This window comes from Leishmania mexicana, chromosome 17 (assembly GCF_000234665.1).
Source record: "Leishmania mexicana MHOM/GT/2001/U1103 complete genome, chromosome 17".
In the NCBI taxonomy this organism is placed as follows: domain Eukaryota; phylum Euglenozoa; class Kinetoplastea; order Trypanosomatida; family Trypanosomatidae; genus Leishmania; species Leishmania mexicana.
This window is the reverse complement of record NC_018321.1, coordinates 425,188-443,454: the sequence shown is the minus strand read 5'-3', so window position 1 is coordinate 443,454 and position 18,267 is coordinate 425,188. Positions and strand designations below refer to the sequence as shown.

The 18,267-nt window shown below is 62.1% G+C and overlaps 3 protein-coding genes across 3 annotated transcripts; all 3 read right to left on the bottom strand.

Moving 5' to 3' along the window:
- Positions 1-54: 54 nt before the first annotated feature.
- On the bottom strand, positions 55-4,818 carry LMXM_17_0950 (conserved hypothetical protein; the record flags this gene model as incomplete). Its single annotated transcript, XM_003873912.1, has 1 exon — positions 55-4,818. The coding sequence occupies one exon, from the start codon at positions 4,816-4,818 to the stop codon at positions 55-57; it is 4,764 nt and encodes a 1,587-aa protein (XP_003873961.1).
- A 1,937-nt stretch (positions 4,819-6,755) lies between these two features.
- LMXM_17_0940 (conserved hypothetical protein) lies at positions 6,756-9,986 on the bottom strand (the record flags this gene model as incomplete). The annotated part of the gene is made up of 1 exon (XM_003873911.1): positions 6,756-9,986. The coding sequence occupies one exon, from the start codon at positions 9,984-9,986 to the stop codon at positions 6,756-6,758; it is 3,231 nt and encodes a 1,076-aa protein (XP_003873960.1).
- Positions 9,987-11,778: 1,792 nt separating this feature from the next.
- On the bottom strand, positions 11,779-15,654 carry LMXM_17_0930 (putative formin; the record flags this gene model as incomplete). Its single annotated transcript, XM_003873910.1, has 1 exon — positions 11,779-15,654. One exon carries the CDS (start codon positions 15,652-15,654, stop codon positions 11,779-11,781), a length of 3,876 nt encoding a protein of 1,291 aa, XP_003873959.1.
- Between the last annotated feature and the right edge of the window lie 2,613 nt (positions 15,655-18,267).

The following is an 18,267-nucleotide window of genomic DNA, read 5'->3' as shown; positions in this document are numbered from 1 at the left end:
AGCCAGTCCCCCCCTCCCTCCCTAACCACCACCACTCCCCACCTACTCCACATCTCAGCTCGCATCGCTTTCTTTCAGCAGCTGATCGGGCCCTCTCATGATCTCTCTCACCACACGTCGCACCAGACCGTCCTTGTCCACCGTCCACTCCGATTCAATGGGGCGTATCGGACGCAGCAGCCGCCACGGTAGCGCAAAAGAGCCCTCAGCAGCAAGGCAATCCGCCTCCTCCTCGGCCTCGCCCTCTTTCTTCATATCCTCCTCGAGCCTCTCCGCCTCTGTTTCCTCGCCCATGCCGAGCAACCGATGGACGACCTCATCAAACTTCTCCGGTGTTGGAAGAGACTTCATCAGCCGCTGATGGTTCTCGTAACTCGCCGCCACCCACGCCTCCGGCATGTACGGGGCCAGCTGCACGAGGAAGGGCAGGCACAAGTCCTCCAGGCTAATGAGCACAATATCGCGACCGAGACCCTTGAGGGGCTGTGCGCACGTCGAACTGCCCAGCGCATTCAAGACAGAGGCGTCCTCGTCCTGGGACGCTCTCGTCGCCTGCTGCATCAGCTGCGCATTCAGCGCCAGCAGTGGCGGACGCATAGAGTGACGATGCGCTGGCATCTCGCTCGGCAGCGTCACGTCCGTCACACGGCGCGACGGCGGCGGGGCGTCCGCAGTTAGCACGGCCTCATCGCCGCTGCGCTGCAGCGAGGTCACGGTGGAGGCTTGAGCAACGCCTTGCCGCCAAGGTTGCTGCTCTGCCAGAAGCGCCGTGGCAAACGTTACCGCTGGCGCGTAAGCGTCCGTCGCCGGGGCGCAGAAAGGTGCGCCGGGGTTTTGAGCACCAGACCGCCTCCGCAGAACTTCCTCCCCAACCCTCTCCCCATCCGCCCCATCCGTCAAGGCCCTTGGCAGCTGCTGCTCCTGCCAGCGTTGCAGCAGTTGGTACTCCCGCTGGCTCTGCCGGTACACCTCCGCCATGTAGGCGATGTTGCCGGACAGATAGACCTGGTAAGGGCGGAACAGGTACGCGAAGTCAATGAAGTGCAGCACCGCCTTCAGCAGGTCGGGCACGTGCGCGTCGGTGATGTAGGCGCAGCAGCTGAGACAGAAGTTGCCCAGCAGGGACGGGTACGGCAGCCGCGTCGCGGCGTCGGCCTGGGAGAAGGAGCGGTCGGTGTGAGTGGAAGCACACATGCAGCCGTGCCGCCGCGCGTTCTCCTCCCCCATGCGCACGATGTTTTGCTTCAGCGTGGCATGGTTACGCTCGTCTGTGGCCGTGATAAGGTCAGCCAGCATATCGTACACCTGCGACTCGCGGCCCGTGGTCCACTCCTTTACAAGGGCCGGGTCGGCAACGACACTGGCGCCAGCAGTGTGAGCTGTGGCGAGGAAGGGGACTGGAAAGAAATGCAGCTCTGGTCGACTCAGTAGCGCCATCACTAGTGCGACAGTGGCACCCTGCTGAGGCGACGCGTAGCTGCAGAGCATCGCGTACGGGTGTTTCAGCTGTCCAAGCAGGCGGTTATCGGCGCCTGTGTGAGCGAGCTGCTGCACCATGGCGGTGAACAAAAACGTCATCGCCTCATCATCGGAAAGTGCGGCGCCGGTGCTCCCCTCGTTGAGCCACTGGTGAGCCGCCATGACGACGTCGACGGCGTGTACCGCATTGTGGAACGGGTTGCCGCCGCGGAAGTACGTCGCGGCCACCTCGAAGAACCTCTTCAGCTTCTGCAGATTCCATCCGAAGCGCTGCACGAACCCGTAGCGCAGAAACACGTTGAGGCACATCGCCACGTAGAAGGCGCAGCTGTCCGTGAACCTGTATGCGTCCATCAGCTGCAAGACGTTTGTTGGGACTGAGGCCTGGTCGATGCCTTCAATGAACGGCACCCCAAGCCCCCTCAGCGCCTCGTGCGTCACGCTCTCCGTGGCTCGCACAGGCGTGTGACGGCAGAAGGAGCGCAAGAAGCGTGGGCCGGAGCGGCGCTGCGCACCCTTGATGTCATCCAGGATGAAGCTCGGCATAACTCCGTCCATGGGGTCTACACCGCCGTTCATAGACGACTGGCTCAAGTGAAGCACGGAGAAGTGGCGCCGGCGATTGCCGCTCATGCCGTCGCCGATGGACGACACGCCAGCGGTGTGGCTGCTGTTAAAACTCGGCACGTCATCATGCAGGGAAAAGGAATCTTGCTCGGCGAGGTTGAGGAGCGAAGCGGCACCGTGCCCCCCGGTCGCACCACCACAACGGAGGTCACTGCTGGCGTTGGAGACGAAGCTGGTCACCCTCCGCGGCGTCACGGTGGCCTGGCGTGTGGCTTGAATCACCGCGGATGGCAACGGGGCAAGCTGCGAGAGTGATGTCTCCAAGACAGGTGTGTGTGAGTTGATGTTCAGCGGCGGCTGCGCCGACGCGAACGGAGAGGCGGAGGCGCTCACTGCAGGCAGGGTCAAGATGGCGCCGCGATGAGGAAGATGGTAATGCTCACCGTCATGGGCGGCAGCGCCGCCCCACCAACGTGGCAACTGGTGCGAGTCGCCGCCGCTGAGCATGAACGAGTTGGTGTGCGATGACGACTCCCGGCAAGGGGTGCAGGGCACGCTCGCGCCCTCCGTATCAGCCGCCATGGGGGAGGTGACACCCAGCACTTCCGCGGCCGCCGCCGGCTCTGCGGCATCGCCCGAAGCAGCCTCTGTGGCCGCCGTCAGCGAGCGCGCAGCCATCACGGCCGACAAGGTGCTGCTCGGCCGGCCCCGTTGCAGCAGCAGCTTGAGCTGGGCCTCTGCATTCGTGGGCTGCTCTGAAGGGATGCTGTCGGTGCATCGGTGGATTGACGCAGACTCCACGGATGCAGGCAACGGCAGCGGGGCAGCAGCAGCGGCGCCGTTCGACACGGCGCTATGGTCGTCGCTTACGCTACGATTACCTTGGAGTGACGACACCCCAGAGCCGCCGCTCTCGCCCAGATCCATCCCCGTCACCAGCAGACTGGGTGGCGTGATGGCAGGCGATGGACGGCTGGCTAGCAATTTGCGCGCCGGGCCAGTGCCAGAAGCCGCCGCGGCCACCGATGGCAAAGGAGCGCGATGAGCCGAAAACCGCACCGCTACCACGGCACCCCTCTCCTCCACCTTGAGCGGAGCGCTTGCCACCGATGGGAGCCGCGTCTCTGGCGCGACCAACGAGCCGGTCGGTGCCTCGAGGCGCTCGAGCACAGTATTCGCGGTGGCGAGGCTGGAGTTGTCACTGTCTGCGCCGAAGTCGCTCTCACAGCGTGACCGTCCCTGCGAGAAAGCTGCCCCCAAAGTCGCCCCGGACAACGCTGAAGTCCCAGGCGAGCCGCTGCCGACCTGCACAAGTGGCGATGCCGCGCGCCGGACAAGATTTTGGGAGTGACGCGAGAAGCGCTCCTCGAGCAGCTGTGAGATGTTCTGCCGCTTGACTGCCACAAGCTGGGACGTTGTCGCGTGAATCGCTGCTTTCGTAGCTGAGTGCAGTGCAGAGGCAACGCGGCAGTGCCTCGGGGAGTCTGCAGGGCTGGAAGACGTTGAGTGGAGAATGATGGTCGGAGGGAGGGCCATGTTAGCATCCGTGCCGGACACCGTCGCTGACCACACCCCACCAGATGGGGCAGTGGGAGAACTGTAGCCGGCGTTGCTGCTCTGGTTTCGAAGCGAACGACACTGGGAGTGCTGCCGGCGCAGTCGCGAAGTCGTTAGTAGGCCGTCGCCGCAGAAAAATCGCTGAGCTTCCGCCGGGTCGACGTCACTGCCGGCACCGCTGGTGAGCGGGTCATTGACGGTGGAGCAGGGGCCCCTCTCCACTGATGGCGCAACCGCCGAACCTGCCAAAAACTGCAGTGAGGGCCCTGATATAGGCGCTTCGATGTCAGCCTTCGACAGCACCGTGACACCCACCGACGTGGCGCTGCGCATCGCTGGCGCGAGCGCAACTGCGCCTCCATCGACGGCCGGCGTCAGAGCACTGGGGACACCACTGCCGCTGTTTGCGGTGGACACACATCCGATGGTAGACGGGGTGAAGGACGATTCGGAAGAAACGTTGACGCGGTCCAAAGGGCTGCCCTGCCGTGGTGAGAGCTGCTGCTGGTGTGTTTGACGATGTGGGTAGGCGACAGCAGAAAAAGACACCGCCGGCGCGGGCCGTCGCGGCGGGCGACTGCCACCGGGGATGCGTGGACTTGTCAGCTGCCCCCGTGCCGAAGCTGGCAGGGCGGTGGGGGGGAGCGGTCTCGCAGATAGCGAGGGGCCAACTACGACAGCAGCGGGAGGTCGCGTAAAGGTGGCAGGCGATGTGGCTTGGAGGAGCTTGGCGGACACCCACTGCTGCAGCATCGCCGTCGGTACGTTGTTCTGAAGCATCTGCTGCAGGTGCTGAAGAAGCTGAACAGAGCGCGTGTCAGCAGCGGGGGTAGACTGGTGCGGTGTGGAGACTTGGCTGTTCATCGTCATGTCTGCCAAAACCGCTCGTGAAGAAACAAAGTCAGGGCGAAGAAAGGGCACACCAGCGGCAGTCGGCTCAGTCGCCGACGTGTCGATGATGGTGGGGAGGCAGCTCCGCTGCGACTGGCCCCCACCGTGGTCTACGTGAACCACCTCTCCGGCATTTGCCAAAGCGTGTTGACCGTGGGTGGGAACGGTGTCGCTGAAGCAGAAGCTGGCGGAGGCACTTGGGTGTAACGGATGACCTCGCCCGCTGGAGGACCTAGCAGAGGTCGCCCTTGTGGCACTGAGTGGAGTTACCAGCTCGACTGAGGGGCCTACGCCTCCTGCCTCACTGCCTGAACGCCCAGGCATAGCGGTCGGAGGCTCCACGTCGGATGGCTTCGGTGTACGACCTCGATTAGGAGTTGTCTGCAACACCACGGATGGAAAGCGGAAAGAGAAGCTGAAAGATAAAGAATGGAGGAGCCCACACAAGCACGCACGTGCACAATCAATCGCCCGTATGTCTGCCTCTCCCTCCCCCGAGGGGGTGGGTGGGTAGTAGAAGCGGAGAAGCGGCGCGGCGGTTGGCACGTGTGGTAACGGTGTAAGCGAGGCGCAAGGCAGAAGAAGCTCCACTGAGAAACAAAACAAAACGGAGGGCTGAGAAGGGGGCTGGAAGTGGTGGACGGAGGTGCAGTATAGGAGGAGGGGAGGGGGGGACGGCGTGGGAGAGGCACACAGACACGCGCGCGACACCAGCGAGGAGAAAGGGGGCGGCAGAGAAAGGACGGCAAAAAAACGAAACCCAACACACGGAGATCACGCGAGCGAGGCAGCGACAAGAAATGGCGGGAAGAGAAACGACGGAGAGGTGTGACGGGAAGGGAGGAGACTGCACGACCGGGGCAAGGCGCGACGCACCTGACAGACGGCGGCGGAGGCCGACAGAGAGAGAGAACAGAGAAAAGCGAGGAGCCCTCACAGCGAAATAAAGGAAGGGAGAAAATGCTCGTTGCGCATGCGTGTATCCTTGTGAGTGTGCTGGAGAGGCAGGCAGGCAGGCAGGCAGGCAGGCAGGCAGGCGGGAGGGTGGGAGCGTGGGTGTGAGGGGCGAGAAGGCGCACAGGGGGTCACGCGTTCGAGTAGGAGACACGCCGAGGGAGCAGTGGTGATGGAAAAAGAGGGTGTGGGAGAGAGGGACTGCCGGTTAAGATAGCGAGGCAAGATGATCCAGGAATACATACGGAACATAAAAGTCGAAGTAACATCAGAGTGAATATTGACCGCCAAAGAAACGCGAGAGAAGACTATAAGAAGAGGAGGCGCGGCGGCACGCAGACCCGGAGGCAGGAGAGGCTAGACCTTAGAGCTTGTGCGTGATGGATGCACGCACCCACGTGCGTGTGTGCGGAGGGGCGGGAGAGTGATTTGTTGCGTGCCTGCTCGCGCTCCCGTTATAGATCTGTCCCGGGTCTCTGAACGCGTGTGCAACGCACAGATAAGGGTAGGGATGTCCAAGGAGGCAGGAGGCAGGAGGCAGGAGAGTGGTGCTAGGAGGGTCACCTTTCGCGTCACAGAGGCGCGGCACGGGGTGGAGGGCTGCTGCTTGCAGCGAGGAGCGACGTTCTCTTGCAGTCCGGCTCGATGACTTAGGCGGTCACGAAGGTAAGCTTCAACACACAAGGGTGCAGGCGCCGTTCGGAGGCAGCAGGCACGCGGTGCAGCTCCTCGACCAACACAGAGAGGACCTTTTTCCTTCTCTTTTGACGTATCCTTCGACCACGAACGAGTCAACAAACGTACACGCACGCACCGCCGGCAGCGTACCCATCCCTGTTGCACAGACGGCTATGTCACGGGCACCGGCCACACACCACACACCGTTGGGTGCCGTTCAGCCCACTGCAGACAGCGCAGGCGAGGCCCATGGATTGCCCTCAGCATCACCACAACGCAGCGAGGGCAGAAAAGCAGTTGGCGGATGCGCATACTTGTTCCATCGTCGACACCATTCGTGGTGAGCTGCTCCCAACGTGGTCATGGCCGCATGTCTCTCCGGCACCGCGGCATCCCACACCTGTTCACCGGCACCAGGGAGTCCCGCAACCGCGCCCGAGGGCAGGCTGTGAGGGCTCTTTGTTTACCCACAACGCATTGGCGCCGGACCTTTTGACACCATGCACGCGGATGGGCTGAACACAACACACAAAAGAAAACCGGCCCCTCCTCAGATGGCTGAGACGAGGGAGACAAACGATGCTGGTAAGCCACCGACATCGCGTAGACTTGAGAGCGCACGCCACGGCTCAATGCGCACTAGCAGAGCGCGCGCGCAGCGCGCTCTCCGTCAGCTCCCTCCAGGCCACACGCACCGACTCCAACTGCTCGGCTGCGTGAGGGAAGCGCGCGCGGGCTGCCGTGTTGCCGAGAAGGATCAGCCGCGTCGGTGTCTCGATGCGAAAGAAGGGACTTTGCAGAAGGTGCTGGTGGCCGTCCACGTAGGCCGACTCCGCCGCCGCGCAAAGGACGTGGCCAAGGCAGTACGGCGACTCGCGCAGGGTGCGTTCAGTACTCGGTGGCACCGAAGCAGTGGCAGCAGTAGGAGCACTGCTCCCACGCAACCGGTCGCTGCCGAGGCGCTTCGCAGCGGCCGTTTGCGTTGGAAGCCGCGTGCCTGCCACCGCTGCCACCGCCTTCTCCGCGTCCACCAAGTCATGACTGGGCAGCACAATGAGGAACAGAAGGCTCTGCGTCGACTCCTGCGCACGCGTCAAACACGACAGCAGATGCGTCTCCATGTGCCGAAGAAGAGTCGTGTCGAAGGGCGGGTTGACTTCGACATGGCACCCTGGCGGCGGAGCAGCGCAGTCGGTTGGTATGGGCACGCGCTGACCGTGGAAGTCGCTGCTGGCACCGCCGAACTGAAGGTCGAAGAAGGATCCCATGCTTCCAAAGTGCCGGTCTGTGTCGGGGAACAGAGAACCAAACTGGGGCAGTTGCGCGTTCAGCGGCGACGCGAAGGCCTCGGCGCTGATCTCGAAGACGGCGGCAAGGTGCTCCATTACCGGTGGCGGCACAGCAGCCTGTGGGCCTTGGTTGTACCCACGCTCCCCAAAGAGCGTACGATACCGAAGGAGAAGGGTGAAAAGTCGCCCAAGAAAGATGCGCTCTTCGGCGGTAGTTGTGGTCGTGGTCAGAGTGGTGCTGGCGATGGCGGTAGCCGCGAGAACACCAGTTGGTGGATCGTCATCGGTCAACGACGGAAAAGGCGAAGAGGCACTTGGGTGGTCGATCCGTCCAGCAGACGGGGATGGGCAAGGGGCCCTTTTACCGGCAACCGGCATTGTTGACGACAAGCATGCACCCCCGCGATGAAGTGCCACAGTGACCCAGCCAGAGTCGCATGGTGCTTCACTGTGGGCGCCAGAGGTTCCTGATGCAGTTAGCCCAGAAACCGCTGACGGCGTGCCTGTAAGGCGTGTCAAGAGTGACGTCGCGAGCCACGAGGACGATGAAGCCGGAAGAGATGCGCGCGTCTGCGCCCCTTCGGGGCTTTTCACCTGCGCCTCGCTGCTTTCCTCGCTGGCGCCCCGCTCTGCCTGTTGCTGCTCCAGCGACGCGAAACGCGTCATATCGTAAAGGGCAGCCAGCTTCCAAGCAGAGCGGAGCAGCACCTCCACTGTTGGCGACCGCATCGCCTTGGTTGTGGCAGCGTTGTGGGTGTATTGCACTGCCTCCTCGCCTTCCTCCGCGTCCTCTCTTCCCCGCTTGGTGTAGGCAGCACTGGAGGTTTTCGTGTCTTGCAGACGGGGTCGTGCCGCAGCTGACGAGGTGGGTGCTGCCGCATGTCCGCTTGCGTCCCACTCGCTTCCTAGCACGTCACCGGTACTGTCCGCCGAATCCTCCAGTGTCAGCGCGCGAAGCTGCACAGATCCTCGAGCATGGTCCACGCGCACCTGCAGCGACACCGCAGGTGCGCCACGCCCCGAGTACTTGGCAGAGGTGACAGCGGTGCCTGCTATGACACACGTGGCGACTTCTCTCGAGGGTACGCGCCCCAGCACAGATGAGGAATCGGCGGCGTTGATTGCTCGATGAATGCGTCCCGCCAACTCCAGACGCCGCTGTCGCGCGCACAAGGCAAGCTGTAGGGCCAGCGCCGCTGCGGCCTCGGGTGGGTTGGACACGCCGGTACCTTTCCCCGGGCGCATACCTCTACAGACACTGCTGCTGTCGGAGCTGGCGGTATCGCGCGAGATGCGACCATCTGCGAGCTTGCGTTGCTGCTGCTGTTGGAGTGCGCGCAGGAAGAAGACATAGACGCTGGTGTTGACGCCGCGCTCGCTGTAGAGCTCGTCACAGGGCAGAAGGGGGTCCACATAAAGCGCTGCAGGAGGGTGCAGCAGCAACGCATCGCGGTCGACGCGCTCACAGGTGATGCTGTTGTTCACGGTATCAGCAACGGCAGGAATCACAGTGTCTGAGCTTGCCGTTACTCTTACCTCCCTCCTATCACACTCCTCCTCCGCCGTGAGCAGCACGACCTCCACCCAGTATGCCCCGTGCGCCATAGCTGCTGTTGAACGCACACGGAAACGCTCTTGACAACACAGCACATGCTCCGCCTCCGACGGGGACGCAAACGCGCGGCCCAGAGACGAGGACGATGGTGGTCCGGCACCACCTCTCTCTGTCATTATCTGCGCCGGCGAATACAACGATGCCACCGGTCCTGCTGGGCAGGCAGACTGACCACCGCCAGGAGCGGAGGCAGTGGTCGGAGGGGCGGCTCCCTCCGCGCCCATCGCCTGCTTCACGACGGTGGCCCCTACGTCGAGCGGAGTGACAAGGCGCCGGTAATCCCACTCTGCGTAGTTGTGAAAAGTGTGCTGATCCACCTCGCCGAGGCTCTGCATGACCCACCGGGGCGGCATCTCATAAAACTCATGGTGAGTCACGAGAGGAGGAGAGGAGCGACGGGGATGCAACGCCACTGGCGTCGCAGAAAGAGAAGGCGACGACGGTGTAGGGTCGTGCCGGTGTCCGTTGGTGCCGGGCCCGGTTTCCTCGGGCAGTCCGCATAGTCGGCGCAGGTCTCGCTGCGTAAGTGCAGTGAAGGCGGCGTGACGCCAGCACTCTGCGGCCACGGCAGCCGCTACACAGGCTTCGTCGTCCCGCGACTGCCACTGCGTCGACACAGAGGGAGAGCCCCCCGCCGTGCTCGACTCCATGAATCCTGCCGTGTCAGGAATCGGTGGAGTAAAGCGAAGATAATACTCGGTGCGAGAGCACCGGCGCAGCGTGTAGTGCAATGGACATGTCAAGCGAGGTGAAGAGGAGGGCGACTTAGCGGTCATGCCGGGTGCGGCGGAGCTGCAGCCCACAGAGTCCACAAGGTGGCCGTCATGCACGCCATCGGAGAGCGGCGACGGCAGCGGGCGGGCGTAACGGTGGGCGAGTGTCTGCTGCATAATGAGCGCCACTCGATCCCGCTCAAACACCTCCGCCACGCCATCGCGCGTGGTTCGCACATTCATGTGGAATGGCGAGGGGACGTGGGGGGTGGAGGGGTGGGTATGTGGCGGCTACCAAGTTCTTCGCTGGTGTGAGGCGGCACAAATGGCTGCAGGTCAGCACATGTCCAAAGAAAGAAAGGGTGGGAGGAGCAGAGCAGGGCAGAAACGATGATAATAGTTACTTGAGGAAGACGCAGCCACAATGCTGCAGAGACCGGGAGGAGAACAGGCCGAGTAAGGCAGAAGGGTAGAATCTCCATCGAAAAGAGGATCGGCCATCATGAGTCTGCCTCGCGCTGCCGCCACCCATCCTGCTACACCTCCCCTCCCCTCCCCTTCCCCCCCCACACACACACACGTTCACACTACTATCCTTCTCACAGTCCAAGCATTCCCTCTCTCAGATCTGCCTGGGGCCGAAGTGCCGTAGCTCGGCAAAAGAAAAAGGGGAGGGGGCTCGAAAGGACAGAAGACGTGCAGTCTCGTCCTCCGCCTCTTAACCTCCTTCGCTGCCCATTCATCAAGCAACACACGTCGGCTCGGATGCCATGGCAGGCTGCTATGGGAACATACTTGCCTGCATACACCATCTCACATCACCGCCCACGCCAACGAAGACAAAAAAAAACGAAAACGAAAAAGCGCATGCACGTGCACTTTCGGTTGCCTCCATTTCTGGACGCCTGGGGCTGGCATTGCCGAGGGCGATACCCACCCCATCTGCTGGTGTGCTTTCTTCCGTGTTTCCATGCCTCGTCGCGTGTTTGTGTGCGTGTCGCTTCGATGGACGTCATCGTCGACCACTCGTCACGCAAACAAAAATGAAAACATGATTCATGTGCTCCTCACCCCCCCACCGCATTGCGACCCGCTGCTGTCGTCAGCTGTCCTCATCCCAGGGAGGGACACAAGAGTGACGCGCGGCAGCGCGAAAGAGGATGAGGAGGACAGAGGAAAAGGGAAGGGGAGGGGGCAATACAAAACGAACGAAAACAACATATACACATATTTAGATACTTATACATATACACATATATATATATATCGTATGTGTGGTGTGTATACCACCATCACCGCCTCCACAAGGACGAGTGCACGCGCACAAGCGGAACACCAACTGACAGGACACAGCAATACGACGAACCACAGAAAAGGCACACCGGTGGAGAAAGAGATCGAGTGAACAATGCGGCCCCTTGCCATCCCCCCTCCCTCGTGAAAGGCGTAAGGGAAAGGGGTCGGAATGCTTGGAAAAGACGAAGACAAGGGATGTCGATGAGGCGGAGGGGCAGGGAGAGGGAGGGAGGGGGTACGTGCGAGCGAGACAAACTTGGCCTATGAAAAGGGCAGAGGACGAGGTGGTGACCGCGAGGCGGGAGGGGCTGGCGGGGATGGAGTACAAGCGCACGCACACGCCGTGAGGAGAGCGGAAGAGGTGGACAAAAGGAGAGTTGGTGGAATAGGAAAACGTAAGGCTGGGGTCAGCGACTGCAACACAGACACACAGCGCACAGAGCCGAGAACAGCACAAAAGAGAGACGGCGGAGAAGGGAAGGAGTTGCGCCGCATGAGGAACAACGTTTCGCGCCAGCCTTCCCGCCAGGCTCCCTCTCCCGCTCTTGACGCCGGTGTGTCATCTACCTATCCCACCCTTCCCTCAAACACGCATGCAACACGCATGCGCCATCAATGCAGATGGCAGAGCCACCCGATGCACGAGAGGGCGACATGCATCAGAAGGAAAAAGGGCTGCAGAACTTAGGACGAAGACAGCTCCACGACCACCCACCCACACTCCCTCTCTCCCCCCTCCTTATGTTTGTCGAACATCTCGCCGGGCGCTCTCCGCGTGGGTGCGCACGCTGCTTGAGGCGCGCGCAGATAGGACAACCGGAGCCTTGCCGACAGGCGGCAATACCTCTCCTCCGACTTTGCCAGTGCCGGCACGCGCACTCGAGCTGGGCAGAGGTCCACGAGCTGAAACAGCGATAGTGTTGACACCGGGTTGCTTTACTTCGCCGCTGCTGAGACGTCGGCGATAGCCGCCACCCGTGCTGTCGTTGGCGGGGGTGCTGCCGCTGCTAGTGCGGTCCACTGGTGGTGATGTACGGTCCTCAGTCCCGTTGGCGGCACCAATTCCGTTGTTGTGTGGCGGGTGCGACCTCCCCTGCTCGGCGGTGCCGGGGCTGCCATCGGAACGGCTAGCGGGGGCTACTCCAGAAGCCCGTAGGCTCGCACCGCCGCGGAGGCGGCTGATGCTAAACTCAGCGTCAGTAGTGGCCCTAACACGGTCCGCGCCGTTCGAGCTCGCATGCAGGGGTGGAGACTGTCTCTGCGGAGACTGCTGCCACTGCTGCTGGCTGAACCGCCGTTGCTGCGATGATGACTCAGTCGGCGTCTGCGACGACAAATCGCCGTGGTTCACCACAGCGCTGGACGCTATGCTCTGCCGCCGCTGCTTGTTATCCTCCATGCGGTCCTGACGCTCCTGCCGTAGCCGCTGCTTCTCGCGCTCCTGCTCGTACCGCTTGCAGAAGTTGGACAGAACCCGCAGAGCCTCGTTCAGCGAAAACGTCTCCCTCTTCTCGCACAGGAACTCCTGCAGGCGCTCCGCCTTGCCGTTGATCGACTCCGCAAGCTTCTCGACTCGCTCCAGCTCCGGTAACGAGCGGTAGATGAACTTGCCCAGCACGTTCGTCCAGCGTACATCGTTCTTCAGCTGCTCAATCAGATGCTTGCACTTCTGCAGGCGGCCCCGCAGCTTCTTGAGCTCCTGCTCAATGCTGGCAACGTCAATGTCACGACCCTCGTCGACGGCCGGCATCAGCTCGCTCGAGATTGCCTGCAGGTGCGGGTTCACTGTGTCCAGTATCTCAACCACGTACTGCAGTAGGGTACCTTTGCCGTCGGTTGTCTTGAAGTCCATGATTTGCGGCAACTGCGTGATGGGGAACCCCTTGGCACCCTGGAAGCGGCTGCCAGCGTTCAGGAAATTGCTCACCTCGAGCAGGAAGTACAACAGATCAGGCAGTGAGGGGGAGGCAAAGGTGGCGTCAATCGCCTTATCCGCCTTGCTCAGCTTCTGCTCCAGGTACTCGAGCCGTCCATGCAGCTCATACCGCAGACTCCAGGCGTGGATGCGCTCGGCGTAGTGGTCAATGCGCTGCGTCATGAGGAAGAAGCGGACCGCTTGTGGCAGCTGCTGCTCCTCTGCACGCTTCCACGGGCCGCCGTGCACCTTCTGTGCTCGCGCGATTGCCTCGAAGTCGTCCAAAGTTGGAATAATCTTGAGAAGGCCGGAGATGCGCTCCTCGCCGAGCGTCAGTGTGTCGAACGTGCGCACGCTCGCCTCGATCTGCTGAATGGGCAGCCGAATAAACTTCAGTACAATGCCAACGTTTCGGTCACGGTTCACATCGAGAATGCGCTGCACGCGCGACGTCGCCTCGTCCTCCTCCATCACGTGCTTTGGCGCCGCCTTCGGGAAGAGGGCAAGCAGCTTATCACGCGCTCCGGCTGTCAGCCCGATTGGTCGCGCAGACTTGAAGATGGCGTCATCGGAGTCGCCGACGGCGCCGTTGATCGGCACGTTGCGCGTTGTGCTGCTGTTTGGCACCGGGGCTGCTGCAGCGCTCGCGCCCTTTCCTGGTGGTAGCGGTGGCCCGTTACCCATCCGTGGCGGTGGCGGCGGTGGCGGTGGTTGCTTGGGTCCGCCTGTAGGGGGAGGGAGGCCAGGCGGCGGTGGTGGAGGCAAGCCGGCAGGAGGGCTCGGAGCGCCACTGCCGCCGGGTGGTGGGGGTGGCGGCGGCAGCGGAGCAGAGCTAGCGGGGCCACATGCCTTGTACCCTGGCGGTGGCGGGGGTGAAGGAAAGCCGGGAGGAGGAGCAGGCCCCGCGGCACTCGGCGCCGTGGCGGAGCTCCCGGGTGGTGGTGGCGGTGGCGGCGCCGTCGGCCTTGGCGACGAGACGCCGCTGGCGGACACGGGTGTGTTGTTGTTATCAGCGCTACCGGACAGCCAAAATGCCCTAAGAGAAGTCGTGTCTACAAGCTCCGAGGACAGCTGACGTTGTTGCCGCTGCTTCTCCTTGTCCTGATGGCCTTCTGTGTTCGTGCCAAGCTGACTAAGGACAGTGTTAAGCAGGCTCTCCGTATGCGGCGAGTGCAACGGCTGGCCAGTAAGCTGCTGCGACGCGGTGAGAGCAGATCCAGGCGCTACGGATGCAAAGTACGTGCCGCTACTGCCTGCCGCATCGCCGCCTGCGCTGGTCCACACGTGGTCTGCCCTCCCCGCCTCTGCAGCGGCGCCTGAGCCGCGATAGTCATTCAGGTTCATCGCCGCAACGCTCGAACGGCGAGGAGCGATCACCTTGGCAGAGTGCGGCGATGGTGGTGAGCGTCTACTGGAGTGCCCGCTGACACTGCTTTCGGCGGCGGAGGTGCTGGTAGAGTTGTTGAGGGCGGCGGCCGAGCTGCCAGTTTCGGCAGCGTCGCCGCCGGTTCGCACGATATGCAGCGACGGCAGATCAAGGCGGCCTGCGAGGCGCGCCGACACATTCTTCGCCTCTCGTGAGAGGGATGATCGACGCGACCGCTGCGCAGGCAGTGCTGCGCGTTGAATCGTGTCGGTGACGGCTGCCGCGGACGGTGACTCGTGCGAGGAGGCCGGCATGACGTTCAGGCGAGTTGCATTCGATGGATGACGTGCCCCACTTGTGCCGCAGTCGGAGAAGGGCGGCGACGTCATGAACGTCGCCGCGGAGAGCGGTCGTGGGTGCGGGCGACGCGAGTCGGGCGCCTTGTCCGATCCACGCGATGCGCCCGTGTCTGGTGTCAACAACGATGGCGAAGCTTTGGTACAGACAAAAGCGTTCGAGGTAGATGCCGCTGGGGTCGAATCTCCGCTCTGGGACACAGGCTGCTGCCGACTCGGGTTATCGGCGCCCTCAGCAGCGGTGCAGCCACCGCCGCCGCCGCGCCCACTGCTGCGGTAGAGCTGAAACTCCTGCGGCGACAGACTCGTCTTCACGACGTCCTCGCGGGTGGCGACGTCGAGGACCTCGACCGTGCTCTTGCTGATGCCGACACCGCCGTTGAGCTTGTGGTATACAGCCTCGATCTCCTTGCGGTGGTCCGGCCGCGGCCGTGACCCGCGTGTCGCAGCGGCGCGAGCAAAGATGTTACCTATGGCATCCCTGTTGCTGTTCTTCGACGCTGTGTGATCTTCCCGCAAGAAGAGGCGTGCGTTCTCCATGTTGCCGTCTGTCAGCTGCAACGCCGTGCGGATCTCGTCCACAGTGCGGTCCGGGAACTCGGCCTGCAACTGGCGCGTCTCACCATTGGGGCTCTGACCTAGACGCTGCAGCAGCAGCGGCAGCTCCTCAGCCTCTGTGGCTGTGAGCACCTGCTGACGCGACGCTGTGATATCGTTCGGCAGCGAGATGGACCTCTGGCCAGATTTCTGTGCGAGGATGGCGGCTGCCTCCTGCGCGTCGCCGTTGGTCACGTTCAGCGTCCGCACCACCTCGCCCTCCCACTCCTGCGGCAGCTCGAGGAAGAGAAGTAGTCGGCGTACCGTCTCTTGCGTTCCGAAGTGCAGCACGTCGATGTTCGCCGGCGAGGCAAGCTGCACATCCATTTCGCTCTGGAGAATTGCCAGCATGAGGTCGGTATCGCCCTGAGCGGCGATCATAACATCGCGCACGTGCTCTACAGTGACGCCGTGCGCCTCCGCCACGGACTGCAGATAGTCCTTCGACACCTCCACCGTGTTTGGCCGTGAGAAGCGGCGAAGAGATGCATGTGTGCCGCTCGCCGACAGCGAGCCGCGCCGGCGACACTCACTCACGGAGGGGCGGCGAAGTTGCTGCAACGAGGTGGAGGGGGAGGTTCCCGGCTGCGGCAGAGTCGCGCCGTCAATGCGCACGGTGCTACGCCGCCGGGGATGCTCCGGCGAGCGCACGCGAGCGGGGGTGTTCGGCGAAGCAGTGGGCCCCTCAGTGTCGATGGTCACGCTGTCGTTATCCATCACATCAGGAACGGTGAAGTTGCGCTCCGGCGTAACATCCTCTCCGGCCTGCGCGAACTCGACAGACGTGCACGATCGTCTCACTGGGGGCGGGCGGCGGAAGGACATGGCTGTGCGCGCCTGCGTTACTCCAAAGCGACGTTCACGTGCTTCAGTTGCGCTGCCTTGCCAGCCGCGTAGGGGTTTCGCCGTGGGGATTCGCTTCTCTTTTGGAGTTGTTCGTGCTTTCTGTCGCGGCAGCAGGCCCCGTGGGGTGTGCACCACGTCGCAGCTTGCTGTGAGCTACTTGGGGCCCTGACTGTCTGTGAGAGTGACCGAGCTGCTTGGACAGTCACGCACACGCACGTGGCGGTTTGGTCAGAAGAATAAAGGAGATGAGAGGATACAATGCTGGGGATGATGAGGGGGGAGAAAAGGGAGCAGAAAAATCTGTCCAGCGTACGACACATAACAGGAACGTAAGATTATACGAAGAGAGAAAGACGGGAGAGATGCAGACAGAAGAAATATATATATATATATGGGATGGGGGAGAGGGAGTAGGGGGTGGGGTGGCGGCGAAGGCACTCAGAGGCAAGCGAAGCGCAGCTATATACAGTGCGATACAGCACAAACCACGGAAAAGGGCCACCGGCGAGACGGTGGAGAGCCGACAAAGAACAAAGGCCTACAAAGGAAAAAAAAAGGAAGGGCGAGGATGAAAATGTATGCACAGCAAAGTGAGAGAGAGAGTGTGTGAGAGACGCAGACGGAGGAGAAGGACACGACGAAATAGATAGATATGTAGAGATAGAGAGAGAGGTGGGTACACAAAGACAACGCAGAGATCTACAGCAGCCAAGGAAACAACACAAAAGATGAAAGGGCAAAGAGCGAGGCAATCTCGCTAGTGACCTCGTGCGGTGCGTCGCGGACCTCTGCCCCTCCCCCTCCCTCCCTCCCCACTCCTCCCTCCTCTTCCTCTTCCTCTTCCGTCCCTCTCTTTTCACGTACGCTCGCGCGGGCGGGCACGCTCCCCCCTTCTGCGGTGTTTTGGGCTTGTCACTGTTGCCGCCGCGTCCGTTTGACACGTGCGTGCTCTCCTCCTCCCACCCTTTTTTTTACGTGTACTTCCTACCGCCTCCTTCGAACTTGAATCGACCACAGCGCACCCCACTGTCCGCAGAGGCGGACAGAGAGAGGGGAGGGGAGGGGGCTGTGTCGTTGCACGCCCTGCACACCAACACAGGCCTACAGCGATAGGCACTCAGAGACGACACGGCAAACGAGAGGGGGAAGCGGGATGGGGGAAAGATATATACGTTATATATATATATATATGAGGTATGGGGAGGGGAGGGGGGAGAAGCCCAAATTCTCAAGTGACGGCGTCCACGTCGGAATGAGATATGGGGGAGATGAGGAGGTGGCGTGCGGTGGGGGAAGGGAGGGCGGGTGCGGTAAAGCGGCGGAATTCCCAAGCGTGTGTTTGGCTGGGGAAGAGAGACAGACACACTGACAGACAGACAGAGACGACGATGACGTGCTGTTGCTGATAGGCTGCCGCAGACGCTCACACACAGCTATGCCACTCAGACGCACGCACGCACGCACGCGCACACACACACACAAACCACTGAGAGGGGAGGAAATGAAAGATGGTGGAGGGGGTGGGGGTATGTGCAAAGAATGACCTGGTGGTAGCACGAGACGAAAGCGTTGGAAGGAAAGGCGGGAGAGATGAAGGCAAAGGGGCAGGTGCAGAATGGGTTCGAGATTGAGGCTGGCGGTATATCACCCATAACGAGCATGAGATGTGCCGCTGAGAGTGGCGTGGTGGGGGGGGGGGGTATGTGCCCTGCTTCTCCTCGCCTCTTTCCGTTTTGTGGGCTGCTTTCATTCGCGGGCCTCTCCGTCCTCCCCCCCCCCTCCACACACACACACACACATCCGCCCGCCACGTCCTCGCCTACGCGCACACTCACGCAGCGCCAAGCGGAAAGGGAAGAGGGGGGCGTCCCGAAGACCAGGATAAACCACACACTTGGCCCCTAAGTGTGCGTCCCTTTGAGCGCTCGCGAACGATGCACCAGCCACCCCGTCGTGCCTCTCGACACATACATGGAGAGAGACGGGGAGGGGGGGTCAAGGCGTGCGTCCGCCTGCGCACATAAACCTATGCACTCTCATGGATGTTGGTGTTGCCGTTGCCGCTGCTGCCAAAGACTGCCGAAGTTCGTCGGCCTCATCAGTTCTTCGCTGCACTTCGTTAGGGGCTCAAAACGAAAAAGAGGGTAG